The sequence below is a fragment of the Apodemus sylvaticus genome, chromosome 7 (genome assembly GCF_947179515.1).
Source record: "Apodemus sylvaticus chromosome 7, mApoSyl1.1, whole genome shotgun sequence".
NCBI lineage: Eukaryota > Metazoa > Chordata > Mammalia > Rodentia > Muridae > Apodemus > Apodemus sylvaticus.
This window is the reverse complement of record NC_067478.1, coordinates 44,738,885-44,762,454: the sequence shown is the minus strand read 5'-3', so window position 1 is coordinate 44,762,454 and position 23,570 is coordinate 44,738,885. Positions and strand designations below refer to the sequence as shown.

The 23,570-nt window shown below is 43.1% G+C and overlaps 1 protein-coding gene across 1 annotated transcript in view; it reads left to right on the top strand.

Moving 5' to 3' along the window:
• Positions 1 to 23,570, top strand: part of Bckdhb (branched chain keto acid dehydrogenase E1 subunit beta) — a 188,072-nt gene that overhangs the window by 9,139 nt on the left and 155,363 nt on the right. Inside the window, exons 2-3 of the mRNA XM_052187725.1 lie at positions 5,650 to 5,727; positions 6,796 to 6,864. Coding sequence (XP_052043685.1) covers positions 5,650 to 5,727; positions 6,796 to 6,864 — 147 coding nt within the window. The remainder of the gene's footprint in view (positions 1 to 5,649; positions 5,728 to 6,795; positions 6,865 to 23,570) is intronic.

The following is a 23,570-nucleotide window of genomic DNA, read 5'->3' as shown; positions in this document are numbered from 1 at the left end:
GGTGGCAGTGTAAGTTCATTGGGATGTCTATTTTTTTTTTTAAAGAATTATTTATGTATGTGTAGGAGTACACTGTAGCTGCCTTCAGAAGAGGGATTGGAACCCATTACATGGGTTGTGAGCCACCATGTGGTTGCTGGGAATTGAACTCAGGACCCCTGGAAGATCAGTTAGTGCTCTTAACCGCTGAGCCATCTCTCCAGCCCGGGATGTGTGTCTTGGTCCTCAATTTCATCAGGTACCATAGGTTCACAATAAGTACTTGCTGTTCTCTTACTTCCTCTGTCTTTTGTCTCTCTAGCCTCTGTTGTATCATAACTAATTTTTCTTGCTGCACAGCTATTTTTCTTGTTGTACATTGATTCTTTTAGTCTTTTAAAAGAAGAAATATGTAAAGATTGCCGTTGAAAGTAGGGATGGGTTTACTCTGGTGGTCAGGGTTGCAATAACTACCTGCATGGCTTTTTCAAATAATATTGCTATCCCCTCATGCCCTATCTTTGCTTTCAAGGGATCTGACATCTTCTCATTTTTTTTTTTAATACAGGAAGAGTCTGTCTATATAATAAAATTGTCTTTTGGGATACCTTACTGTGACTGGAAGAATCTCAGAGATTTCCATATCTGGAGTCTCCCCATGTATCTTTCAGTGTCCAGCCAAACTCAAAGAACTGATGCTTTCTCTGGAGATGATCCCGGGCAAGTTTTTCTCTGTGGAGGAAAGGAGGACAGATGCCTCCTGTGTTCCGCCATGTTTCTGTCAGATGTCCTCTGCTTTCTGCAGTGATGGTGGATTTTCTCTTTCTCTGATCTTGTTGGGTTTTTCTTCTAAGCATGTTGGGTGCTAGATGTTAGTTAAGGTTGCTTTTATCTCCTCAGATAATGGGATGAGAATTGTACTGAAGGCCTGTGAACACACAGCTGGGGCTGAGCCTAGAGTGTTTCTTTGTCCTTACAATCCCTAGGTCTAGGCCTGGAAACTTCTAGTCTCTTACAATCTAATCTTAAGCATCTCTAGGCTTCTTACTGAATTGCTTTACTTGGCCGTATACTGACTTTGGCAGCATGCTCTGAGCTTCTGGCTCCTTCTCCTTCTCTGGCTCCTTCTGTCTTCACCTGTGTCCAGATTGTTCTCTCTGCAACCTGTCTCTGTAAAAATGTCCTGATAAAACGGCGACATACAGACACACAGACACACAGACACACAAACACACAGACACACACACACACCTCCACCACATGTGTCCAGCTTGTTCTTTCTCCTTTTGCTGCTCTTAAACACCTCCTCTTTCCTGTGCTGTTCTTGTGTGAGTTGGGTGTATCCTATATCTGACTCATTATGTAAAATCTTTCTCTGATTTATCACCTTGTCTGCCTTCCAATTAGATGTCACTTTCAAACATGGCTGCTTCCTTCTATAAACTAACCTTACCTACCTTGCTGGGGATTAAAGGTGGTATTCTAGACAGATCATACCGTAAGCCAGAGCATGTCTGCATTCTCGCCAGACCACATAGACCTAGAAAGTCTTTGGATGGGATTCCTTGCCAGAGCAGTCACTGAGATGAGCCCATTTTGGGCCAGTGATGCTGAATGGGACAGTTCAGGTGGGCAGAGACAGGACTCAGCAGGGCCTTGGACTGTGCATGGAGTGGGGATTATTCCAGTGTAGTCTTTGTAGGGCTTTCTATAGGGGAGTCATAATGTGGGTTGCTTTGTAGGACTCTGGCTGCTCTAGAACTAACTTTGTTGACCAGGCTGACATTGAACTCAGATTTACCTGCTTCTGCCTCCCCAGTGCTGGGATTAAAAGCTGGATGTGACAGGGAAGTGCCTGTACTCCCATTTCTGGAGGTTGGGACAGGAAGAATTTAGGGCTATCTAGCTAGCCAATAAACTGTCAGTTCAAAAGCAAGGTGGATTTGGATGTGTTTGCACATGCCTTTATTTCCAGCACTTGGAGGCCAGCTGATCTCTGTGGTCAATTCCAGACCAGCCAGGGCCACAAGCTATCAATAAAACAAATTAAAACAAAACAAAAACAAACAAAAAAGCGATAAAGGAAGACATCAGATGTTGACCCCTGGCTTTCATAGACACCACATAGGCACAGTTGGATCTATAGAGTCTTTTACTTTATTTTGTTCTTGTTAGTTTATGTTGCTGGTGACTGAAGACAAGCAGGTGTGCCAGGCAAGCTTTCTGTCATTGAGCTATAACCAAGCCCTTTCATTTACATCAAGTACAAACTGTGTGTGTATACATGGGTGCTTGCACGATAGTGTGCCCCCCAGACACGTGTGCAGTTTTGGGTCCTCTCCAATATTAGGTTGTGGGTAGATATTTGGGATGTTTTAATGGGAATTAGAGAAGGATCAGAGTACCTAATAGGCTAATAGAGGGCCAGTCCAGAAGAACAGAGTGTCTGGAGGCTGAGGCAGGGCCATCTTAAGTTCTAGGCCAGCTACATACTGAGACTATAAAATAAAGTTGTACTTGGGGACAACATGGTTTCTTCTATACCATCTATTCTTCAGCTTTCAGAAGGATTGAAAGTAGATGTTACTGTATCAGAATTGTCCTTTATGACTTGGGACAGTACTAAAGAACACTCCTGCCCTAAACTTTGCAATATTTGGCAAATATGTCCGCTAGTGAAAATGTAATTTGTGTGCTGACACCGAGACATAAATAACTTGTCAATTATTTCCCATGAGGTGAGGCCATGTTTTCACAGTGTCAAGAATACATTCTAGGGCTGTAGCCTAGGATGACCTGCTTGAACTCCTAATCCTCCTGCTTCAGAGTGGTACGACTTTACTCCTTTTCTAGTAAAAACTTGCTGAGCAACAGTGTGATGAAATGAATCAAGAGACCGGGTGGTGGTGGTGGTGGGGTAGAGCTCAGAGGCAGCCCACTTGGGCAGCATATGGGTTTGCCCCTAGCTCTGGGAAAAGGTCTTGTGGGGACATTTGCTATTAAATGGTCAGCAAAATTAAAATGAAAACAAGATCAGCTCTTAAGATGTTACTATTCTAGCTGGGCGGTGGTGGCGCACGCCTGTAATCCCAGCACTCTGGGAGGCAGAGGCAGGCGGATTTCTGAGTTCGAGGCCAGCCTGGTCTACAGAGTGAGTTCCAGGACAGCCAGGACTACACAGAGAAACCCTGTCTCGAGAAAAAACCAAATCCAAAAAAACCAAAAAAAAAAAAAAAAAAAAAAAAAAAAAAAAAAAAGATGTTCCTATTCTCCCTAGGTTCTTAACTATGAAAATCCTAATAAGCAAAAATATCATTTTATCACATGTATGAAGTCGGAGAGAGTGGGTATATTATTGTCACTAAGAAAAAAAAATTATCCTAAACTGTTATGTCTTGTATCACCAAAAATTTTATTTATTTATTTATTTATTTATTTATTTATTTATTGTGAGTACACTATAGCTGTCTTCAAACACTCCAGAAGAGGGTGCCAGATCTTGTTATGGATGGTTGTGAGTCACCATGTGGCTTCTGGGATTTGAACTCAGGACCTTTGGAAGAGCAGTTGGTGATCGTAACCGCTGAGCCTTCTCACCAGCCCCACCCCGATAGGCTTTTAGTTAATGTCAGCTGTCAACTTGACATAGCCTGGGGGGGGGGTGTTTCACTTAGATTGGCCTCGGCAGCCAGTGGGGTTATTTTCTTGATCATTAATTGTTGTGGAAGGCTGAGTAGGTGGTCCTTGCTTATATAGGAAGCCAAGGAGCAGGCTGGTAAGCAGCTTTCTCTCTGTGCTTCCTGTCTCAGCTTGAATCCCCCCCCCTCCCCCCGACTGCCCTCAGTGGTGGACTACATATAACCTGTATGACTAAATAAATGCCTAGGTTGCTTTTGGTCATGGTGTTTAACATAGCAACAGTAAAGAGGGTAGAGAAAGATTTAATGAAGGCAACTATTGACTGAAACAACTGTAGCCTGAAGAAAATTACTTTATGAAGTAATTCTGGACATTTTGGTGTGACCGTAGTCTTTGACATACCTGATATAATGATGCTTTTCTGAATGAGTTCTTTTTTTTAAATTTAATTTATTTATTTTTGTGTGTATTGATGGTTTTTCTGTCTGTGTGAGGGTGTCAGATCCCCTGGAATAAGAGTTCCAGGTAGTTGTGATCTGCCATGTGGGTGCTGGGAACCTGAGTCCCCTGGAAGAGCAGTCAGTGCTTTTAACCACTGAGTCATCTCTCCAGCCCGAGTGAATTCTTATTGACTGCAGAAACAAGAGTATGAACAGGGCATTATTGTGGGTGCAGAGGGAAGCAAGGTGTTCTGATGGGGCTGCCAAGGCCTGATGCTTGGACATGCACGGTATTGAAGCGATCAGAGACACTTGAGGGTCAGACAGAAGAGTGTCAGAGGTCAGGCTGAGAGAACAGTGGAAGACTTAAAGATGGCAGAGGCGAGAGCTCACTGAGGAGCCTGGTGGGCTAAGGAAGAGGAGGAAACGGTGAGAGACCATCACATCATGGTCAGGTTTGAAGCCAACAGCAGGAGCTGTTATGACCCATGCTGGCTATTAGACCCTGAGTGTGCCTCACATTGGGTGACTTTAAAGAACATGGGGGTTAGAGGGGCAGTGGTCAGAGTGGGGGCAGGAGATGGAGGTAGAAAAGTGCTAAGGTAAGGACTGTTTTTAAGAAGTTTCACATGAAGCCTGTCTCTGCTCTGAGTGCTGTTGAAGAGGAGTTGGCCTAAAGCTCCGTGATTGTGACTCTCCGCCAGCATTTAGTTTGTTCAAAGCTTCAAAGTCATGTCATGCATATCCTTAATTTGCAACATTAGGAATTCTGTCCGAAAAAGCTTTTGATGACCTTGAGGGGGCCTAATGATCGACAGCTAGCTTTCACTCTGCATTTAGGGATTACAAAATATATTCTTTAAACATCATGTTTCAGTACTGTTTGGTGAAGATGCTGCCTTCGAGTCTTCCAGTGCACCGTTGGTTTACGAGACACTATTTTAAGTTCCTTCTCTGTATCTGTTCCTATATTCCTTCCTAAAGACCTTATAGAGACAGCCATTGGCCTGCATCCGTATTAAGCAGTAGGACAATAGGAAGGACTGAGTCTGACATGTTTACAGAAGAGACTGTAGTATTCTCCCAGCACTGACGGTTGGTCCTGCACACCGGAGTTTATCTTTAGGCTTCCTTGCCTCATGGGTGGTGGGCATTTGCTGCTGTCATCAGTTTAAACAGCCACTGGTCACGTGCGTTCTTTATACCTGTGGTTCGGAACACCTGGTTAGGAAGCTCCCTTCAAACACTGTCTGGCTCCCTCTAGCTCCTTTTCTACTGAAAGTTGTAACTTTTGTCTACAGACACTTCACCATTTGGCTGTTTCTCTCCATTTACTTATTTTTCTAAACATTGTTTAGTAATTTAGGGCTTTCCTCATCCACCCACCTGTGGAGGTTCCTGCGGTTGCAGCCTTTATAGATCTGGGATCTCTGCAAACCATTAGGTAAATTCCTGTGATAGTTTCTGGGCCTTTCTTCCTACCTTGCCCTTTTATTTTGTTTTTAAAACCGTGTTATAACAACTGTTAGGAAACTGGTCATTTTTTCCGTAAGTTACGAATTTTGATATAATATAACTTTACTTTTCATAGGGCAAACTCAGAAAATGAACCTCTTCCAGTCAATAACAAGTGCCTTGGATAACTCATTGGCCAAAGACCCCACTGCAGGTAAACGTAATGCATGTGTCTCCTTCCCTCACCTACTTTCCTACCCTTAGGTTGTCCGCGTTCTGCTTTCAGTGTCAAATTTTATTCCTCTCTTTCTCCTCCTCTTCCTTCTCTTAAGATCTATTACAATCCTCTCATGATAACCTCTCTGGCCACACACACACACACACACACACACACACACATGTGCGCGCGCGTGCGCGCATACACACACACACACACACACACGCGCGCGCGCATACACACACACACACACAGACACACACACATTCGTGCATGTGTGCACACACACACACACACACACATGCCTAGGTTCTACATATGAGAGAAAACAGGCAGTATTTATTTTATCTTTCTGAGTTTGGTTTAGTTTAACCAGTGTAATGATTTCCACCCATTTTCCTTACAATATTAGGATTTCATTTTTCCTCATGGCTGAAAAAAAAGTTTGCTCGTGTATGTGTCTTTGAAAGAATTTTACAAGTAATTTAATTTTTAAAATTTATTTTATTTTTAGTTATGTGTCTGTTATCTGTATGTGGGTATGTGCATTTGAGTGCAAGTGCCCATGGAGGCTAGAGATGCTCCAGGTGCCAGATTGCCCTGGAGGTAGAGTTCCAGGAAGTTGTTAGCCACCTTCTGTGGGTGCTGGGAATCAAACTTGATTCCTATGCAAGTTTAGTGTGCACTCTTAACTGCTGAACTGCTTAATCTTGCTGAGTACTTAGAGTTTGGTTGACTTTGTATATACGTACATAATTATGTATGTGTGTGTGTGGTGTGTGTATGTGTATGTTGTGTGTGTGTATACATGTGTGTATATGTATGTATGTGTGTATACACATATATGTATTATACATACATAGGATTATGTGTATATATTTACACATATATGTATGATATATGCAAATAGATATTATGTATATGTGTTTGTACCACTTTTATATTACACAGACATGAGTATGTATGTGTATGCATAATTTCAAATCTAAATATTTAAGTTTCTTAATTTTCATGACTTAAATTTTAGTCAATACTAAATATATTCCTTGAACAATCATTTTTCAGTAATATTTGGTGAAGATGTTGCCTTTGGTGGAGTCTTCCGATGCACTGTTGGGTTACGAGACAAATATGGTAAGTTATTAGCTATATAAACCACGTTCAGTAGAATATTTACTTAAGGATCTTGAAAATATAAGACATGTCCATAATGTTGCTGCATTATTGTTTGGTTGGGTTCCTTTTATTTTGGCAACATCCTGCGTGGTCTATGGCCTGGGTTTCTCCAAATCTGTTCTAGCTGGAATCTTCTAATGTAGTTTATACTACATGTATCACAAATTGCAAACCGCCAAAACAGTTCACAACATCATTGTCACATCGTTCATCTCTCCAAGGACCTCGTCCTCTTGCCATCACCAGAGTCAAGCTCAGCCCTGTTGTCTCTAACTCAAGATTCTGCCCACTAGTTTGTGTTAGTAAGAGTGGATATTTTGTTTCTGTTGGTGGTTGTGGTGGTTTGAATATGCTTGGCCCAGGGAGTGGCACTATTAGGAGGTGTGTCCTTGTTGGAGGGAGTGTGCCACTGTAGCCGTAGGCTCTGAGACCTTCCTTCCAGCTTCCTGGGAGGCAGTCAGCCCTTTCCTGGCTGCAGTTGGGTCAAGATGGAGAATTCTTAGCTTCTTCTCCAGCATGCTGTCTGCCTGGATACTGCCATGCTTCCCAGTTTGATGATAATGGACTGAACCTCTGAACCTGTTAAGGCAGCCCTAATTAAATGCTGCCCTTTAGAAGAGTTGCCTTGGTCATGGTGTCTCTTCATGACAAGGAAAACTCTAAGACATTATGGAGATTTAATTTGTAATGCAGCATCGGTCTACACAGTTGTGGAGATCTGGCTGATCTGTAGGGTAGCTAGGCAGGATTCCTGTGGTTCAGTCTTGAAGCCAAACTTAGTTTCTTTTGGGAAACCTCAGACTTAAAACCTGGGGATGACCAGAAAAAGCCCATTCTGTACGTGAGGTATTCTCTGTTAGAGGACTTAGTGCCATGGACTTAAAAGTTCGTCATAGCTAATGTGCATCTCTGCAACACATTAGACCTGTGTTTGAGTAAATGGATCTGCACTGTGGCCTGGCTAAGGGGACACTGAAGTCCCTTCTCTGAGTCTTTGCTCACAGCCAGTCTGTGTCTCTTGCATGGCACACATTTCCTCTCTGCTTTTCGTTGTCTTTTCAGTCAGAGGTAGAGCCAGCTGAACTTGCTTTGATTCTAACAACACTCGGCCCTCTGACTTGCTAATGGATGTGTTTCTTCTTTTACTATTAATGATGCCTTTCCGGTGCCCTGTGCTGTGTTTCTTCATTCACTCTTGTCTAATCGCAAAGTAGATCCATTCAGTCTTAGAAGAAGTTGGTATCAGTTATCTCTCTGCCTGTGGCCTCTGCCCCGGAGTGCTCAGGTGTGTTCTGAATGGGCAGTGAGGCCAGCTGAAAGTTTTAACAAAATTGCCGTGTTTCCCTATTGCACCATTCTTGAGTATATCTGGGGTATGGTGTTCTGTGTGGTGTCCTGAAAACAGTCAGTATGTTCTTTTTTCTGCCACTGATAACAGGGTTCCAATCCTCTGCTTCCTCCCGGCTGTGTGTTCTGTGAGCCTTTGAGAGGCAGAGGAAGTTGGTTAAAAGGCTGCCTTCTTACCACACACTCTTAGCAACTTTTAAATCTTTAGAAAAACAAGAAACTTCTTATACATTTGATTTCAGAGAGATGAGTGTATATTGTATACTATTTCAGGAAGTATAGAGGAGAGCGGAAACATCGCTTAGGTATTTCCGGAGACAATCGGGCACATCTGAGTATTTGTACCTCTGGAGCATATCTGAGTAGGTTTGTATATATTAGTATTTGAAAGGCAGAATTATGCTTTTCCACAGCTTGGCGTTTTCTCTGTGTGGTGCAGCTGTACGCTGCTGAAGGCAGCCCCCTTTTCAGCTGACTCAGTGTGATGCAGTTAAGCTGGGGAGAGTTTTCCTGGCTCTTCCCACAGGGTCACCTGTGTGATTCTTTACCAGATCCATCCTGTCTGGCGCAGTTCGTCCATGTTTTCTCCTGTTGATGTCCTAGCAACTTCGGAGTTTCTTCCTCTAATTTATACCTCTACTCAGCACTTGAGAGTCATACATTGACTATTTTGCTCCAGATCTTCATGTTAGACTCCCACAGTGCGCAGATTGTCTGCTTTCACCGAACTATGCAGATCTGTCTGCGAGACCTTAAAGAATGGGGCAAACCACAGTCTAGTGCTGTAAACAACCTTACTTCAGTTTCAGTGTACTTTTACACACGAATGTAACAAAGAAAGCAATGATCTAATGAAGGTTGTTCATAAAGTCATGATCAGGAAAGCATGTAAATAAACAGCAGCAAGCACAGACCTAGATATTGACAGAGCAGCCGTTTCTCAGAACTTTCTCAGGTTAGACAAATTTAAACACAATTGCCTGGTGCACGCTATAGATTATATCTGGGGAAGCATGAGAGTGAGGCAGACGGCCAGATCCAGATTCAGGGATTTTCATCTGTACACCTTTAGCTTTAGCATCGTGTCAGATTAACTCATAGCACCAGTGTGAACAGGTGCTGTGGGGTGATTCGTTCGAATCTCAAAAGATCTTAACCTGATGAAGATGGACAGTTAAGTCCTGCTCTGTGACCAAGTTCTGTTTTCAGAACTAAAAGGTAATGTTGGAGAGAGTATATTTGAAAATAAGTTTTTCTTACACTTACAGAAATATTTCTGAGCCAGGCAGTGGTTGTGCACGCCTTTAATCCCAGCACTTGGGAGGCAGAGGCAGGTGGATTTCTGAGTTCAAGGCCAGCCTGGTCTACCGAGTGAGTTCCAGGACAGCCAGGGCTACACAGAGAAACCCTGTCTCGAAAATACAAAAACAAAAACAAACAAACAAACAAAAAACCCAAAGAAATATTTCTGATTCTTGGCATGAAAAAGGGGGGGAAAAAAAAAGAAAGGAACAAAACCACAAAAATCAAATAAATACTTTAAAAAATAATCTCAGCTCTTCTGAGTGTACTCCATGGATTTTTCAGTTTCATATAAACATGTCTGCTTACCATTATTTTGTGGAGTTAAAATAATTTATACAAACTAAAAAAAAATTGTAATAGTATACTTGAAGACACCGTTTCTTATGATGAGCTGACTCTGTTGGTTCTCGACAGCTCGACACAGCTAGAGTCATCTGAGACGAGGTAGCCTTGACTGAGAAGATGCCCCCATCAGACTGGCCTGTGGACACACCTGTGGGGCATTTTCTTGATCAATGATCTATGTGGGAGGCCAAAACCCACTGTGAGCAGTGCCACCCCCGGGCGGGAGGTCCCGGGTTGTGTAAGTGTAAACCCAGAGTCAGGAGTCTTCCATGGTCTGCCTCAGTTCCTGGGCCTCAGTTTTAGCCTCGAGTCCCTGCCCTGACTTCCCTTCATCCAGACATTAAGCTGTAAGGTGAAATAACCCCCTTCCTTTCCAAGTTGCTTTTGGTCGCAGTGTTTTTATCACCGCAGTAGAAAGCAGACCAAGCCCTGTTCTGGGATTCCTTGTGTGTGTGGTGCAGGAAGGCTCATGGCCAGTAGGTGGCAGCCTGTGCTTTTCAATGAGAGCTGAGCAGTGTGCGGTGTGGAACTGTGGCTAAGCCTTCTGCATCCATCAGGAGGTAAAGATTGAAGTTTCTTCGCAGGTTTGCTGACGTAGAATTGGAAGGCTGGACACTGTTTTGTATTACAGTGGACGAGACCTCACTAAACCAAAAGCTTGTACTCATATAGCCAGGATGAATGGGAAATAAAAAGTATCAAACAGTTTCTCTTTTCCTTCCCTGCCCTTTGATAGGGAAGGAAAAGAACAAACTGAGTGTCTTGGCAATTAAAAGAAATAGAATATGTCCCTAGCAACTCATTGGGCACTGAATGGCAGCTTTAAACGCTGTGGGCGTGTGAGATCTGTCTCAGCAGCATCGGATGGAGCTAGCGGACTTCTAGGGAAGCAAAGGTTGGGAGAGAAGTTTACATTCCCTGGTTTGTGGGGGAAAGTGTACTCTTCTGTGGGAGGTCACGTGCTTACACGACAGTCTCCTTTGACCCCATGTGCGGGGTGTACGTCTTCCATGAGACTGCTGTGTGCATTTATATTTTTTTTCCTTTACAAATGTATTTGTTAAGTTAGGACTCAAACTAACAGGTTTCTTAATTGGCAGCATTTTCATCCGTCCCTAGTTCTGGATGATTCTATTCATCGTCCCCACCGTTTCTGGCCTCCCCGTTCCCCTTCCCCGTTCCTGCTTGAACCCTCCCCTCACCAGAACCCTCACTTCCACTGTCATACCCCGTGTCTTCTATTACCCTCCCCACCCATCCCAAACCATTCCCATCTCTGTCCCTCATGGCCCACTTCTCAGTGTTCCCGCCTCTACCCAAAGCCCCTCCACATAAACCCAAATGGTGCCTGAAGCTGTGCTCTGCACAGTACCATTCTGCACTGCTATAAATGTTGCTGGGCTGTGCCTCTTAGACGCTCTTTGGCCCATTTACTGCAGGAAACTTAGGTGAGAAAGAGAACTTGAAGGAGTCTCCTGCCCGGCCGGACATCTGCCTTTTCTCCGGCGCCGGGGATTTTCCATTACTACATCCATTCGCTCATACATGTGTGGCTGCCACAGCAGCTTGGGAGAGCTAATATAACCACTTAGCTGTCTTCTCCTCTAAACACCGATGGAACTGTATACGCAGATACTTTAGGATGCTGGCGTTGGGAGGGAGAAGGAGGACAGTCATGAGGCGAGAGAGAAAAATTCATCTGCGATGTGCCTGTGTTTGCGAGTTGACGTTTGGCATCTGCCCTCACTGGTAGGGTGGAGACGGAAGGTCAGGAGCCCCGTGGACTCTTCTCCACACTTCCAGGCAATCTTTTGTGCTTTCTTCTGGTTCCCCTCATGTATTTCTCCCTGAATACCTTAGGCACTGTTGAATATTATTTTAAGAAGTGTCTTTTTCCAGAGTAGTTTCAAACCTGAGGGGCAGATGCATAGCTTTTTGACAGTTCTCAAACTTTTCTCTGAATAATGATATTAATATCGTCAACATTGCAACTGGCTTTCTGCTCTACGTTCCTACTGCCGAAAGGCTTGTCTGACTGATAGTCTCGCTTTTGCACTTAGTGTCAGGCCTGTACTGAAGGGCTGTGGTCGGAGAGATGAGGGTTTGGTGTCTAAAAAACCGAAGCTTAATTTTGCTAAAGAAAACATCTTATAAAACCATGAATTCTTTGGAGAAATGGAATATACGACTTGTTTGTCCTATTGAACTGTACGTGTGTTTTATCAATTTCTTACGATTTTTTTGTTTTTTGTTCAATTCGTGGAATTACCTTTAGAAATGAGATGGGCTCTTGTTAATCCATACGTCATTTATATTGACCTGCTTATTTGCTTTGTTGATTTTTTTAAAATTGATTTTTATTACAAATCACCACTTTGGAATCTACTAAAATTTAAGTTGTCAGAAGTGGCCACTGTATTTGAATTTTTCAAAAATTAAGTGAGTATTGTCTTAATGGTACTTCTGAACAATGTCTCAACAAACAGCGTTTAAGAGGATGAGCTATTCGATGTTTTATAGGGTATCAGAGTTGGAGAGAAAGGAAGACTGTGTGTAGCCCAGAGATTCTTGGCTCAATAGTACTGAGGCTGAGAAGCCTTGATCTAGGTGGATCATTTCTCACAAAAAGCCACAGAAATGGAAGTTCTGAGAGGTTAGCCGTGCTGAGTGCCCTGTGGCGTGCAGACCTACAGTTCCCTTCTATAAGAAAGTTAGAAATGTAGAGTTTTTAGCCCAGGGTGATGTCACTCACACACCTTTAATCCCAGAAGGCAGAGTGGAAGCAGTCAGAACTTTATGAGTTTGAGGCTAGCCAAGGCTATATATATACAGTGGGATACCCTCCCCCAGCCTCCCCTCCCCACATCTCTCTTTCTCTCTCTCTCTCTCTCTCTCTCTCACACACACACACACACACACACACACACACACACACACATACACACACAAGAGAGAGAGACAATATAAAGCGTTCTGGAGCTAGAGAACTTACTTATAAGTATGTCTGTCAGCTTTGTTAACAGTGCTGCCTAATTGCAGGAAGCCCTGAATTCAATCCCCAGAACTTGACAAACCCATCCCAGGGGATTGTCAAGGGAGGCAGAGGCAGGAGGATCAAGAGTTTAAAGCCTCTTGATGAGTTTGAGGCCAACCTGGCACCTGAGCTCATGAGCCCCTGTCTCAAAACAAACCCAAACAAAACTGAAAGAGAGAGAGAGAGAGAAAGAAAGGAAGAAAGGAAGAAAGGAAGGAGGAAAGGAAGGAAGAAAAAGAAAAGGAAGAGGAATTCTAATTTAGCAAAGCTTAAAGTTTTTGAGTTATCTGTGGAGTAAGGAAAGCTAACAGAAGTTCATCTTAAAAAGTTTGAGAACTCGGTGCTGTTCTCCCAGACAGGTTCTCCGTGCGTATGAAGTCATTTTGCTGGCAGCTGGTATTTTCGCCGTTTCCCCCCTCCCTAATTGATTAAACACTAAATGTTAGAGCTGCAGACAGGTGTTCCTTTTGACATTTAAGCATCATGCAGACTGCGATGTCCTTAAGCCAGTTTTTCTCAGCCTTCTTTGCCGTGTCACGGTTTTAAAGTTTTCGGATGTGAGTGTGAACAGGAGCTTGGGAGATGGACGGAGATCGGCGTGACCAGGTAGTGATTGTCCACAGCACAGCACTGACTCTTTGATCTTTTTAAACTTGGCCATTTAGAGCAGAAAAGCGAGGCTGTGTATTTTATGAAAAGACGTGTGTTAAACCGTAAAAGGGCGCTTACATTTTCAAGTATGACATGCCTTGGCTGTGACGATGCCGCATGTCCCTTGAGGGATGGATTTGCGATAGTAACCGCCCAGCCTCTGCCTGTCTTTCTTCATTCTGATGCCTTTTACTAGGTGGAAATATTCTTTGTTACTTTGTAGTATAGTATGCTATAAATATTTTTGATTATTTCACTTTTATTTTTTTTTTAAACTTTTTATGTATTTAGAGTTGTTTGACTCAAGTTTTCGGTGTAAAACCTTTCCAGTTTATTGTCCACTTTAGCCATAGATCGCTGGGGAACATATGGTGTGTTTCCTTTAGATAAAGCTGGGGATAGAGCTTAGTGTTAGATGTTTACCTAGGAAGGGGGAGGCCCTGGGATGAATTATCAGCACCATAGACAAACAAGGACAAATGAATAAAAACAGCACAAATACATTACTTTTGCACAAATAAAAGTACAAGAAAGAAATACATTACTTTCTTTCTTGTTTTAGAAATAGGGTCTCACTATGTAGACCTGACAGGCCTGGAATGCCCTATGTAGACCAGGCTGGCCTCAAACTCATGGAGACGCACCTGCCTCTGCCTCGTGAGTGCTGGGATTAAAGACTTACCCCACCATGCCAGGCAATAATTTTTAGAGAGATTTAACATAAAATAACACTCACCAAAAAGACAAATTCATCTTAAGAGTTGAAAGCCACCAGGTGAATGCCACATGATGGCCTACCGTTCCTGGGGCATGGCTGTCATGTATGTGAAGACTAGAAAGTGGTGGTCTTAGCTACCCTTTGGTATTTTGTACTTTTTTTTCAGCTGTAGTAATTATATATCTACAGCCACAAGGCCCTCCCCCCGCAAAGGGACTCCCATTTAGAGATGGCAATATGACCATTTTGGGATACTTGTAGTTTGTCAATTTAACACATTAAAAAAACAAAAACAAAAAGGGGAGGAGGTAAGAGATGGCCCACTGGGTAGGAGCACCTGCTGCTCTTTCTGAGGACCCGGGTTCAGATGCCAGCACCAACGTTGGATGGCTCACAACTGCTTGTAACTCATGCTCCAGGGAATCCGATGTCGTCTTCTGGCCTGTGGGGATACTCACGCACATCTGGACAACACACACTTACATTTTTTTAAGTACATTTTTTGGTTTATTCTTCACCCTTTTGATGTTCACGCCATGCTCTTAGCCATGCTTGGGAGGGTTCAACACTCAGTTTCTGCGACTCCTTCATTCAACTGTTGACGGTTGTTTGTGTATCTTGTCATCATTGTCTTCTTCCTTTTCAAAGAAAAACCATGGGTGTTGAAGAATTGAAAACAGACTGCTGCTGACTTGGAGATTCAAAGATCAGCTTAGGTTAGGTTACAAAACAGACTCCTCCCTCTCCAAATAGCACTGTGGCTTCCTCAGTTTTAATTGCTCAGATTTCCTTGGGGATTATCAATTTAACGATTTATTACATTTCTTAAAATTAAAGACCATCAGGCAATAAAGAAGTGTGATTAATAATAGCTCATTTAGACTTCTGGATTATGAGGGTGAAGAGGTTGGGTATGATGACCCCCCACCCCCCCACCCCCCACCCCCTGGTATGGTCCAGATCAGCCTCTGATATCTGTGAATGCCTGGATTCTCCCATTATCTTTTGTTCAACTTGAATCAAATCTCATCATCCGCTGAGTTCTTTCGAGGATTTTTTTTTGCCTATAGATGATGTATGCATGACAACTATAGCCACTTCAGGTTAACTTGACACAAAGCTGATATTGTCACTTACCGAGTCACCTCAGGAATCTTAATGTACAGGCTATTATAGTATACAGGGAGGCACATTCCCTGCCTCGAATCCTGGCTTGGGATTTCATTGCTTAGTGCATGTAACACAGCTCTAAGATCACATAGTAATCATTATTAAATTCACTAGGAAAGAGTCATTCTCTGCTCAGACTAGGCGTAGCCAGTAAAAACAAGCCTTGCATGAAGGGGACAGACAGCATGAATGTCATTTGCCAGGTATTTGCTGAGTGAGACTCCTTTGTGAGAGCCACAGAAGTTTGGAGAACATTGGCTTTGTTTTCTGTTCCCATTTAAATAGATGGGGTTTCTCGCTTGCTTTGATTGGCAGGGTTGATGAAGATCGGTTAGGTAAAGGTTGGCAAATGTCACGAGCTGAGAAGTCACTAGGGAAGCTTGCTGGACCGAAAGTTTTCAGTTTCCTGGTGAGCAGCTACACCCAAAGGCAGCATTAGCCATGCAGTGCTCGACCTTCTCTGTGGCACCCTGCCACCCCTTCCCACAGGTCCTCTGGCCCCCAGCCAGAAGCAATGGCGTCTGGCCAGCCATAAATTAGCCAAAGAATTCTTATTCTGCAACTCTGGCTCCTGGAAGCACAAGTGTCTTTAGTAATGAGGAATTTCTGTTCATTTTTCTGGGCAGGCTGCTCACTTAACCCATCTTTTTCTTTTCTGGTCTTTGTTAGTGGGGAGTCCAGCAGAAACAAAGGAGAAACTTTTTTCTGAGCCAGAAAGGAAGACACCCCCCCACCCCCACCCCCAGCACTGGACTCTAAATTAGACAAGGTCTCTTCTTTATTGAGTTTGAGCATTTGTTTTTAGAAAAAAAAAGTGGGAGTTCATCAAGTTCAGGAGGCAACTTTAAATCACTGTAGGAACATCTTAATTCTCTAATTAAAACAAGAAATGGAGCACACAGCGTACCACCAATCTGTTGTGCCTGTTTAAATGGAAATTAAACAATGGGATGGTATGTCTGTTTCTCCCTTCCTCTTTTCATTGTCTCTTTGTCTCCCTCCCTCTCTTTCTCCTCCCTTTTCCCCCTTCCTTTCCCAGGGTCCCAGGTGGCCTTAATCTTGTGATCCTCCTGCCTCAGTCTCCTCAGTGCTGGGATTCCAGGTAAGCACATTGTATTGGTATACTTTCCTTGTGTTAAATAAATGTTCAGTGGAGTTTCTGCCTAAGGAATACTTTAAATCGTTCTGTCCACGTACACCAATGAATATCATAGCTCTTTGCTTCCTTGGTTCTCGGAGTATGTTCTGTGTAAAAAGAGACATGCTTGCTATTACTGTCTTAGCTGTGTTCTCTTTAATGGTTTCTTTCACCGCACAGGATGCTGAAGGTAAATTCAGGGGGATCCCATCTGTTGGAGACTCTGACCCACATATCCTGTCTTGATTGCTCCCAGAGACTCCTAAGCCAATCTAGAACTGAATAGTTTCAATGCTTGGTTGCTCTTCCGTTCTCTCCAGTTATCTTGATGGGCTCTGTGGGTAGCAGATGTTTTTTCTTAGAGCGTGGAGTAGAAGAAGGCAGCTCACCGCTTGGCGTTAGCTCCCATTGTGGTTAAAGATGTTTGCAAAGTAAAACTCGTTCCCTGTTCTTCCAGCCTAAGTAAGGATGCTTACTCCACAGTCTTCATTTACAGAGGAAGAAACAGCCAAGTCAGACTGCATGGCTCACTCTTTGAAATGGCCTTCAAGAGATGGGGCCACTGCTCTGGTTATGGTGTCCACTTCCTGTTGTACCTGGAGGGTCTAGGGAAGGAGCATGGATCACAGGACAGAATTATTGGTCCTGGGGTCTGTTTCACATGTGACTTCCGTAGGGTAGAGGGATTGATGCAGCACCATTTACCTGATTAGCTTTATTTGCTGATCCCCTTCAGGTATTAGTGGTGTCTGCTTAGGTAGTTAATTTCTGATGAACTGTGAAGGGATGAGGTGCCATAGTTAGGATGGGATGTAATCTCTTCTTCTTTCCAGACCACAGGAAGTCCATATTTGTCTGTTGAGTCTGTCTTATGAAGGCTTTAGCAGTTGCTCGGTGTCTTGCCTTGCCTGACTCTTCTTGCCTTTCACCAGACTACTGTCCGTCATCTAGGAAGAAGGGAGAGGAGGAAGTGTTTTTGATAGGGCAATTTTGCAGGTATCTAAGATCCCTCCCTGCCTTTGCTAAAATTGAATTTTCGGGAGTGCTTGAGGGGGACTTGTAGCTTCGGTAATTCTGCCATATCACTGTTTGAGTAGTCAGGTCTCAGGGAAAACCACAGGCCTGCTGTGGACATGCACGTTCAACATGCGCCCTCTGGCTTATGTTTCTGGCAGAGCGAGTTTCCTGAGCTTCTGCTCTATATCTGTTTTGGAACCCTTGCTGCCTGGCAACTCTGTCTGTTTTGTTTACTTGGGTCTGTTTTATAGTATCTGAAGAACTGGAAGGTTGCCACTCAAAATATCTCTGGTTTCCCTCATGCATATGATATGATTGTTGGACTATTGACCACAAGTTATGAAGAAATAACAAGGCAGCAATGGGTAGTACACACAGCAGAGAAAGGCTGTTATGAATTGGTCCCATTGATACCTTGACGAGTGGTCATGAGAGATAGACAGCTAACTGTGCAGAGTTTTCCAACAGGCAAGAAAAATATGGCTAAACTTGGTCTAGGCTGATGTACTTCAGTGGTGTTACCTTCCTGGTTTAAGGGTCAGTTTATCAGGATCAAGTGTTTGCTGATGGTGCCGTCCAAGGAAAGTAGATGCCTTATGGTTGCTTGTGTTCATAAGTTGAGTAGATATCCAGAACAGGCCTACAGACAGCTCCAGTCCTGTTGAGTGCTGTTCCCTTGTTTTGCCCACATTCAGCATCACTGATACCCAGCATCACCTCAGAGATGCTACCTTCCTTGAAGGAGTAGGATGTGGTATTACAGTCTTAAGAGGACCTTACGTAATTCACATATGAAGCCAAGACCGAGAACTGATGCCCTAGAGGGTACCAAAATTTCAAGATGTTATTTCTGCATTTAAGCAAATCACAGTGTACTAGATAAACCAACACTGCATTACATATGGAGTAAAATAGCTAAGTATGAAATAACAATATAAAACCACATAAAAATGCCAAGAAACTTTGTTTCTTTTCTGTATGACAGAATTTAAATAAAAGTGTGTGAGTTAAATTATGTGAAGTTTAAACTGTACACCAAGAGTTTTGATAGCAAATGGCAGTGGAGACCTCTACAAAAAGACACTACTAATAAAGGAATCTATTTTTTATTTCCTCTCCAAACGCCACTGAAATGTGAGGGTCTTTCTTTGCAAAGGAGTTATTGTGGATTTGAATGGTGAGACCAGGGACAGCCCTGGAAAAGCTGTTAGAAGTTTAAAAGTAAAATGCCTTAGCATGGAAAAATGGGATCTACAGTGGCTAGCCAAGAATTAGCCCAGTTCAATGTCATAAATTTGCCCAAAGACTCAGACCATGAGTATACCAGAGATGTCTGGAAACAGGGCATGGGGGAAACAATGGAATAAGGTGAATGGATAGAAAGTCTTCTGAGGAAGCTCTAGACTATCAGCTTCCTTGCACCATCTGGCAGAATCTTTTTAATTACTTAATTTTATGCATGTGAGTATACTGTAGCTATCTTCAGAACAGGGCATGAGATCCTATTATATAGATGGTTGTGAGCCACCATGTGGTTGCTGGGAATTGAACTCAGGACCTCTGGAAGAGCGGTCAATGCACTTAACTGCTGAGCCATCATCCCTTCAGCCACACCTGGCAGAATCTTACACTTGATTCAAACAGAAAAGGTAATATGCACAGAGATAAAGGGTTGACTATGGGAGATGTCCTGTGTGTTTTGTGATTAGATGGGCACCATGGGGTCAGAGTTCTGGCAGGTAGAGGTACAGGAGGGTGAATCCTGGGGGAAGCTAGACACCATGCTCCCGTGCCCAGGTACTTGCTACCTTCCTATGAGAATATGGATGCTGTGGGACAAGATGAAGGGCATGCTTAAACAACAGCCTTCCTTAGGGAAGAGCTTACCAGTTGGTTATCCAATACCAAGAGGTCAACCCTGAAAACATACATACAAGTTTAAGTTAGTGTGTGACTTTGGCTACAGCATGGGGGTTCTGAGAAGGGGTTAGGGTTTGGGTTAGGGTTAGAGCAGCCAGGGGTGAAGTGATTGCTGGGTCAGGGATTTGAACTTGGAAGGTTTTCAAGGACACAGACTGTGGGAACCTGCTCCCCAGGATATTTAACTTGTAGATCTGAGGTGATACCTGGGAATATTTACTTCTGGAAAGTGCAGCTATTGTGACTCCTGTTTGAGAAGTGTGAGGATTAGTCTTTGGCTCTGTTGGGGAGACAGCAGGGAAGGATGAAGATAGTCAGTCAGGGTAAGTTGATAGGCATTATGAGGTTCAGAAACATGGGGGAGGATGAGGCTGGGGAATAGTGAGGGGTGAATAATGAATGGACAACAGGCTGAGGCATCTCCTTGGAGCCCGCCAGAGGTCAGGGAATACTGGCTGACCCAAATGAAGGCAGCATTCCATGGAAAAGCATGGTCAGAATTAGCTTAGATGACTAAGGCTTCAAGATGCTGTGACTAAATCCTCTCATGTCATAGAAGATGAATGGAGGTTTCTTTAATCTCGGAAGGCTGGGTTAGAGTCTGTATCCTGGTTCGCTTTAGCTACGCATCTGGTTTGGAACTGACTGGGCCCATGCTTAAATACCAGTCTTCACCAGGGATGAGCCTATCCATTGGTTGTCCAATAGCAAGTGGTTGGGCCCATGAACATACATACAAGGAACATGCTATAGACTGTGAGAGTTGTATGTATGTATTTAGGGGGAAAACCACACATGCACACACATGTATGTACAACAGTTAACAAAGGAAGAGGCCATGACTTTAAAAGAGATCAAGGAAGGGCGTATGGGAGGGTTTGGAGAGAAGAAAGGGAAGGGGTTTGTAAGAATAAATATATTATTATCTCAAAAAGAAAAAAAAAACCCTAAAGTCCCCCCCTCCCCCCAATGTCTCTGACACTGAAAGAAATGTCTGTATTCTCTTCAGGTGACACCCCTTCCTCTACTATTGCTAGCTGGCTGGGGGCCAACATGGGAGCCTTCCTGCTGTGTTTAATTCTAGATAGTGACCTCTAAAATCTACCTGCCTCTTGGAGCCTGCATAGATCCTCAGAATGACCCCAGGCATGCCGAGTCCTGTGGTTTTACTTTGGGAGTTCTCTTGCTGTTGTCCCTGGGGTCACTAGCATAGTTTATGCTCTCACTACTGCCATCAGAATGACCTTGAGCCAGGAGAATTTTTTTTTTCACCTTCCTAATTTAGTTCATCAGTGAAGTTCGTTTTCCCCAAATACAGCTCTGGTCAACACTCCCTTCTTTAAAAGTTCCTCCCGAGTCTATCAGTGACTATCTGTGTTCTTAACTTAGCCTTAGAGTCTAAAGCAATATGGCTTCAGCTTCAAGCTTTAGACTTTTATCCCCCCACCCCCCCCCCACCCCCCATGTCATTAACTGCCTTCAGTCTTCCTACCTATTTTCTCAGAGCCTCTGCCTCAGAACCAGCCTGTTTCAAGACCCTGCCCATCTTGCCCATAACCTTTGATATCTCCACATAATCCTCCCAATGATCTCTTCTGGATGTGTGTAGCATTGTGTCTTAGAAGTCAGTTCGATTGTTTCTTACCCATCAGTTTGACTTCGTGCCCCACAGTGGCCACAGCAGTGTCAGACATGAATAGTGATTGAATGAAGGGAAGAATGGAAAGCCACTTGTCATGATTTAGTGCAAATAAAGGAAATATAAGTCCTGATTTAGTGGATAGAGCGGGTTGTATGTTGGGAGTAATGTCTGATGGACTTTTCCAAAGTTGCTGGGACTGAGGGTTTAGCGAACCTCAGAGTACCTACAGTGAACCAACTGCCATTTCTTTCGATTGCTCAGAATTATTTTCAAACCCAATCTCTCAGTTATGATTGTACCCTGGATAATTAGTTGAGCCGAAGCCTATCATTAACATCAATGAGGTCTCACCATTTTATTCTGTTTTTGACAGACTTAAGCATTGCTTGGATGCTATGTGAATATGTGTGCATAGATAACATACAGAGTCACATACCTGTTATCTGAAATTAGTGTGGTGAAAATATGTTTCCCACTCAGTGAAATAATGCATTTGCTAGCCAGTTAATTACTTCTCCTGCCTAATTTCTGCTTTTTTGATACTTCTATTGATACTTTTCTTTCTACCATTATTATTTTATGTATATGGATATTTTGTCTCCAAGTATGTTTGTGCACTGTGTATGTACCTGGTGACCTTGGAGATCAGAAGAGGGCATCAGATCCCTTAAGACTGGAGTCACAGTCAGCTGTTAGTTTCCATGTGGGTCCTGGGAGTTGAACCTGGGCCTCTGGAAGCCAGTGCTCTTAACCATTGAGCCATCTCTCTAGCCCTTTTTGATGCTTTTCTGACTCTACAGTTATCTCCTCATTGGAGTATAAAACATAAAAGTGCTCTCTCTGCAAGCAATTAGGCTGTAGGAATGGGCTGTAGGATTTGTTGGTTATAACTGATTTTAGGGGAAAAATATCTGGAGCTAGCTCAGGAAATGATGATGTGATAAGCTATAAAAATTAGAAAACACTCCAGATTTGGAAAAGAATAATTTCTATTGTTCAAAACTATTTTTTCCCCTCTTTGGCCAAACATCAGTTCTTTGGGGGACATTTTTACACTGTGCTGCCTTGGGGCTATATTAAAGATCATAATTATGGAATAAGTTGTGTTTAGTTTCGCTCACATGTTTGCCTTGAGTTTGTTCCTAGCTGTGAAACTGACAGATCTTTTTTATTTTTTAAATGACCGATGATATTTGAAGAACATTGTTTGTTTTCTGTTTAAAATGGATTCTTCATTTTCTTGTGCTTTATTTTATTAATAGCTCTTCAGTTTGGATGTAGAATTGGTTTGCTGTCAACCTTCTCCTGTTTACAAAGGGGGAAAAAGCTCATTTATTTTTTATACTTCCGTGTCCTGTTCCCTTCACTTCGGAGAAAAGGGCAGCATCCTATTTAGATAGGGAAGTTTAGGCTATTTTTAAAGCAAGGCAGGTTAATGGAAATTGACAGCTTGGTAATGTCCTTCTTGGTGAATGACGCACATGCACACGGGTTTCAGATGCTGCTGCCTGGCTGTTTTCCCTTACAGTCAAGAATCAGCTGGAGGAATTTGTGCACTCGGAGCGTTGCTGTTGACGTAGGTACTGGGTACAGATACATTTTTGGAAACATCTCATTTCCATATAAATGAAGGGAGAGTTAAAAGAAAAATGGAGTTGGCTTGCCCTTAAATTCCAGCTGGTATCATAAGGATGATGCAAGCCTGTCTTTGGTGTTTATGGAAAGATGGGCTTTGGTAAAAGTCAGCCACCAGGACACAGGCACAGGTTCATTTGGAAATGCCCTCTGCTTGGTTCCTGGAATCTGTTTATCAGAATCAGCTATGTGTGCATTTATTTGAAAAATTACATTTCCAGTGTGAATTTCTCTAATTCCCAGTGTTAACCTCCCACCTCTGTCCTCTTATGCTAGGGATAGAACCCAGGGCCTTGTATAATGGAAGGGAGGTTAGAACATTACCACTGAGATACATTCCTAGGCCTTCTTGATGCATTTTAGTTAAGTGCACTAGGGACGTTTACAATATCTCACCAATAAACATGTCCATTTGGTCTTAGTAAAAGGTGTAAGAGCGAGGACTTGAGGTGTATCTTAGTGGTAGAGTGTGTGGTGTGTGTGCTTAGCAGGTATTAGGCCTGTCCCCACCTGCCACAAAAAGATAAAAGAGCTCTCTCAAATTTCCTCTCCATTGGTTTGACTGAAACAAGGCATCTTGACCAAAATCAAATTTTGTGTTTTTCTTTTCAAGTTTCTGAAGCTTAAATAGTTGTAAGAGTCTGAATTTTCTAAAGTCCAGGCCGTTCGAGTCATTCACAATGCCACCATCTGATCAAAAGTAAGAATTTCATGTCCTGTAGTCACATCAATCAGCTCATGC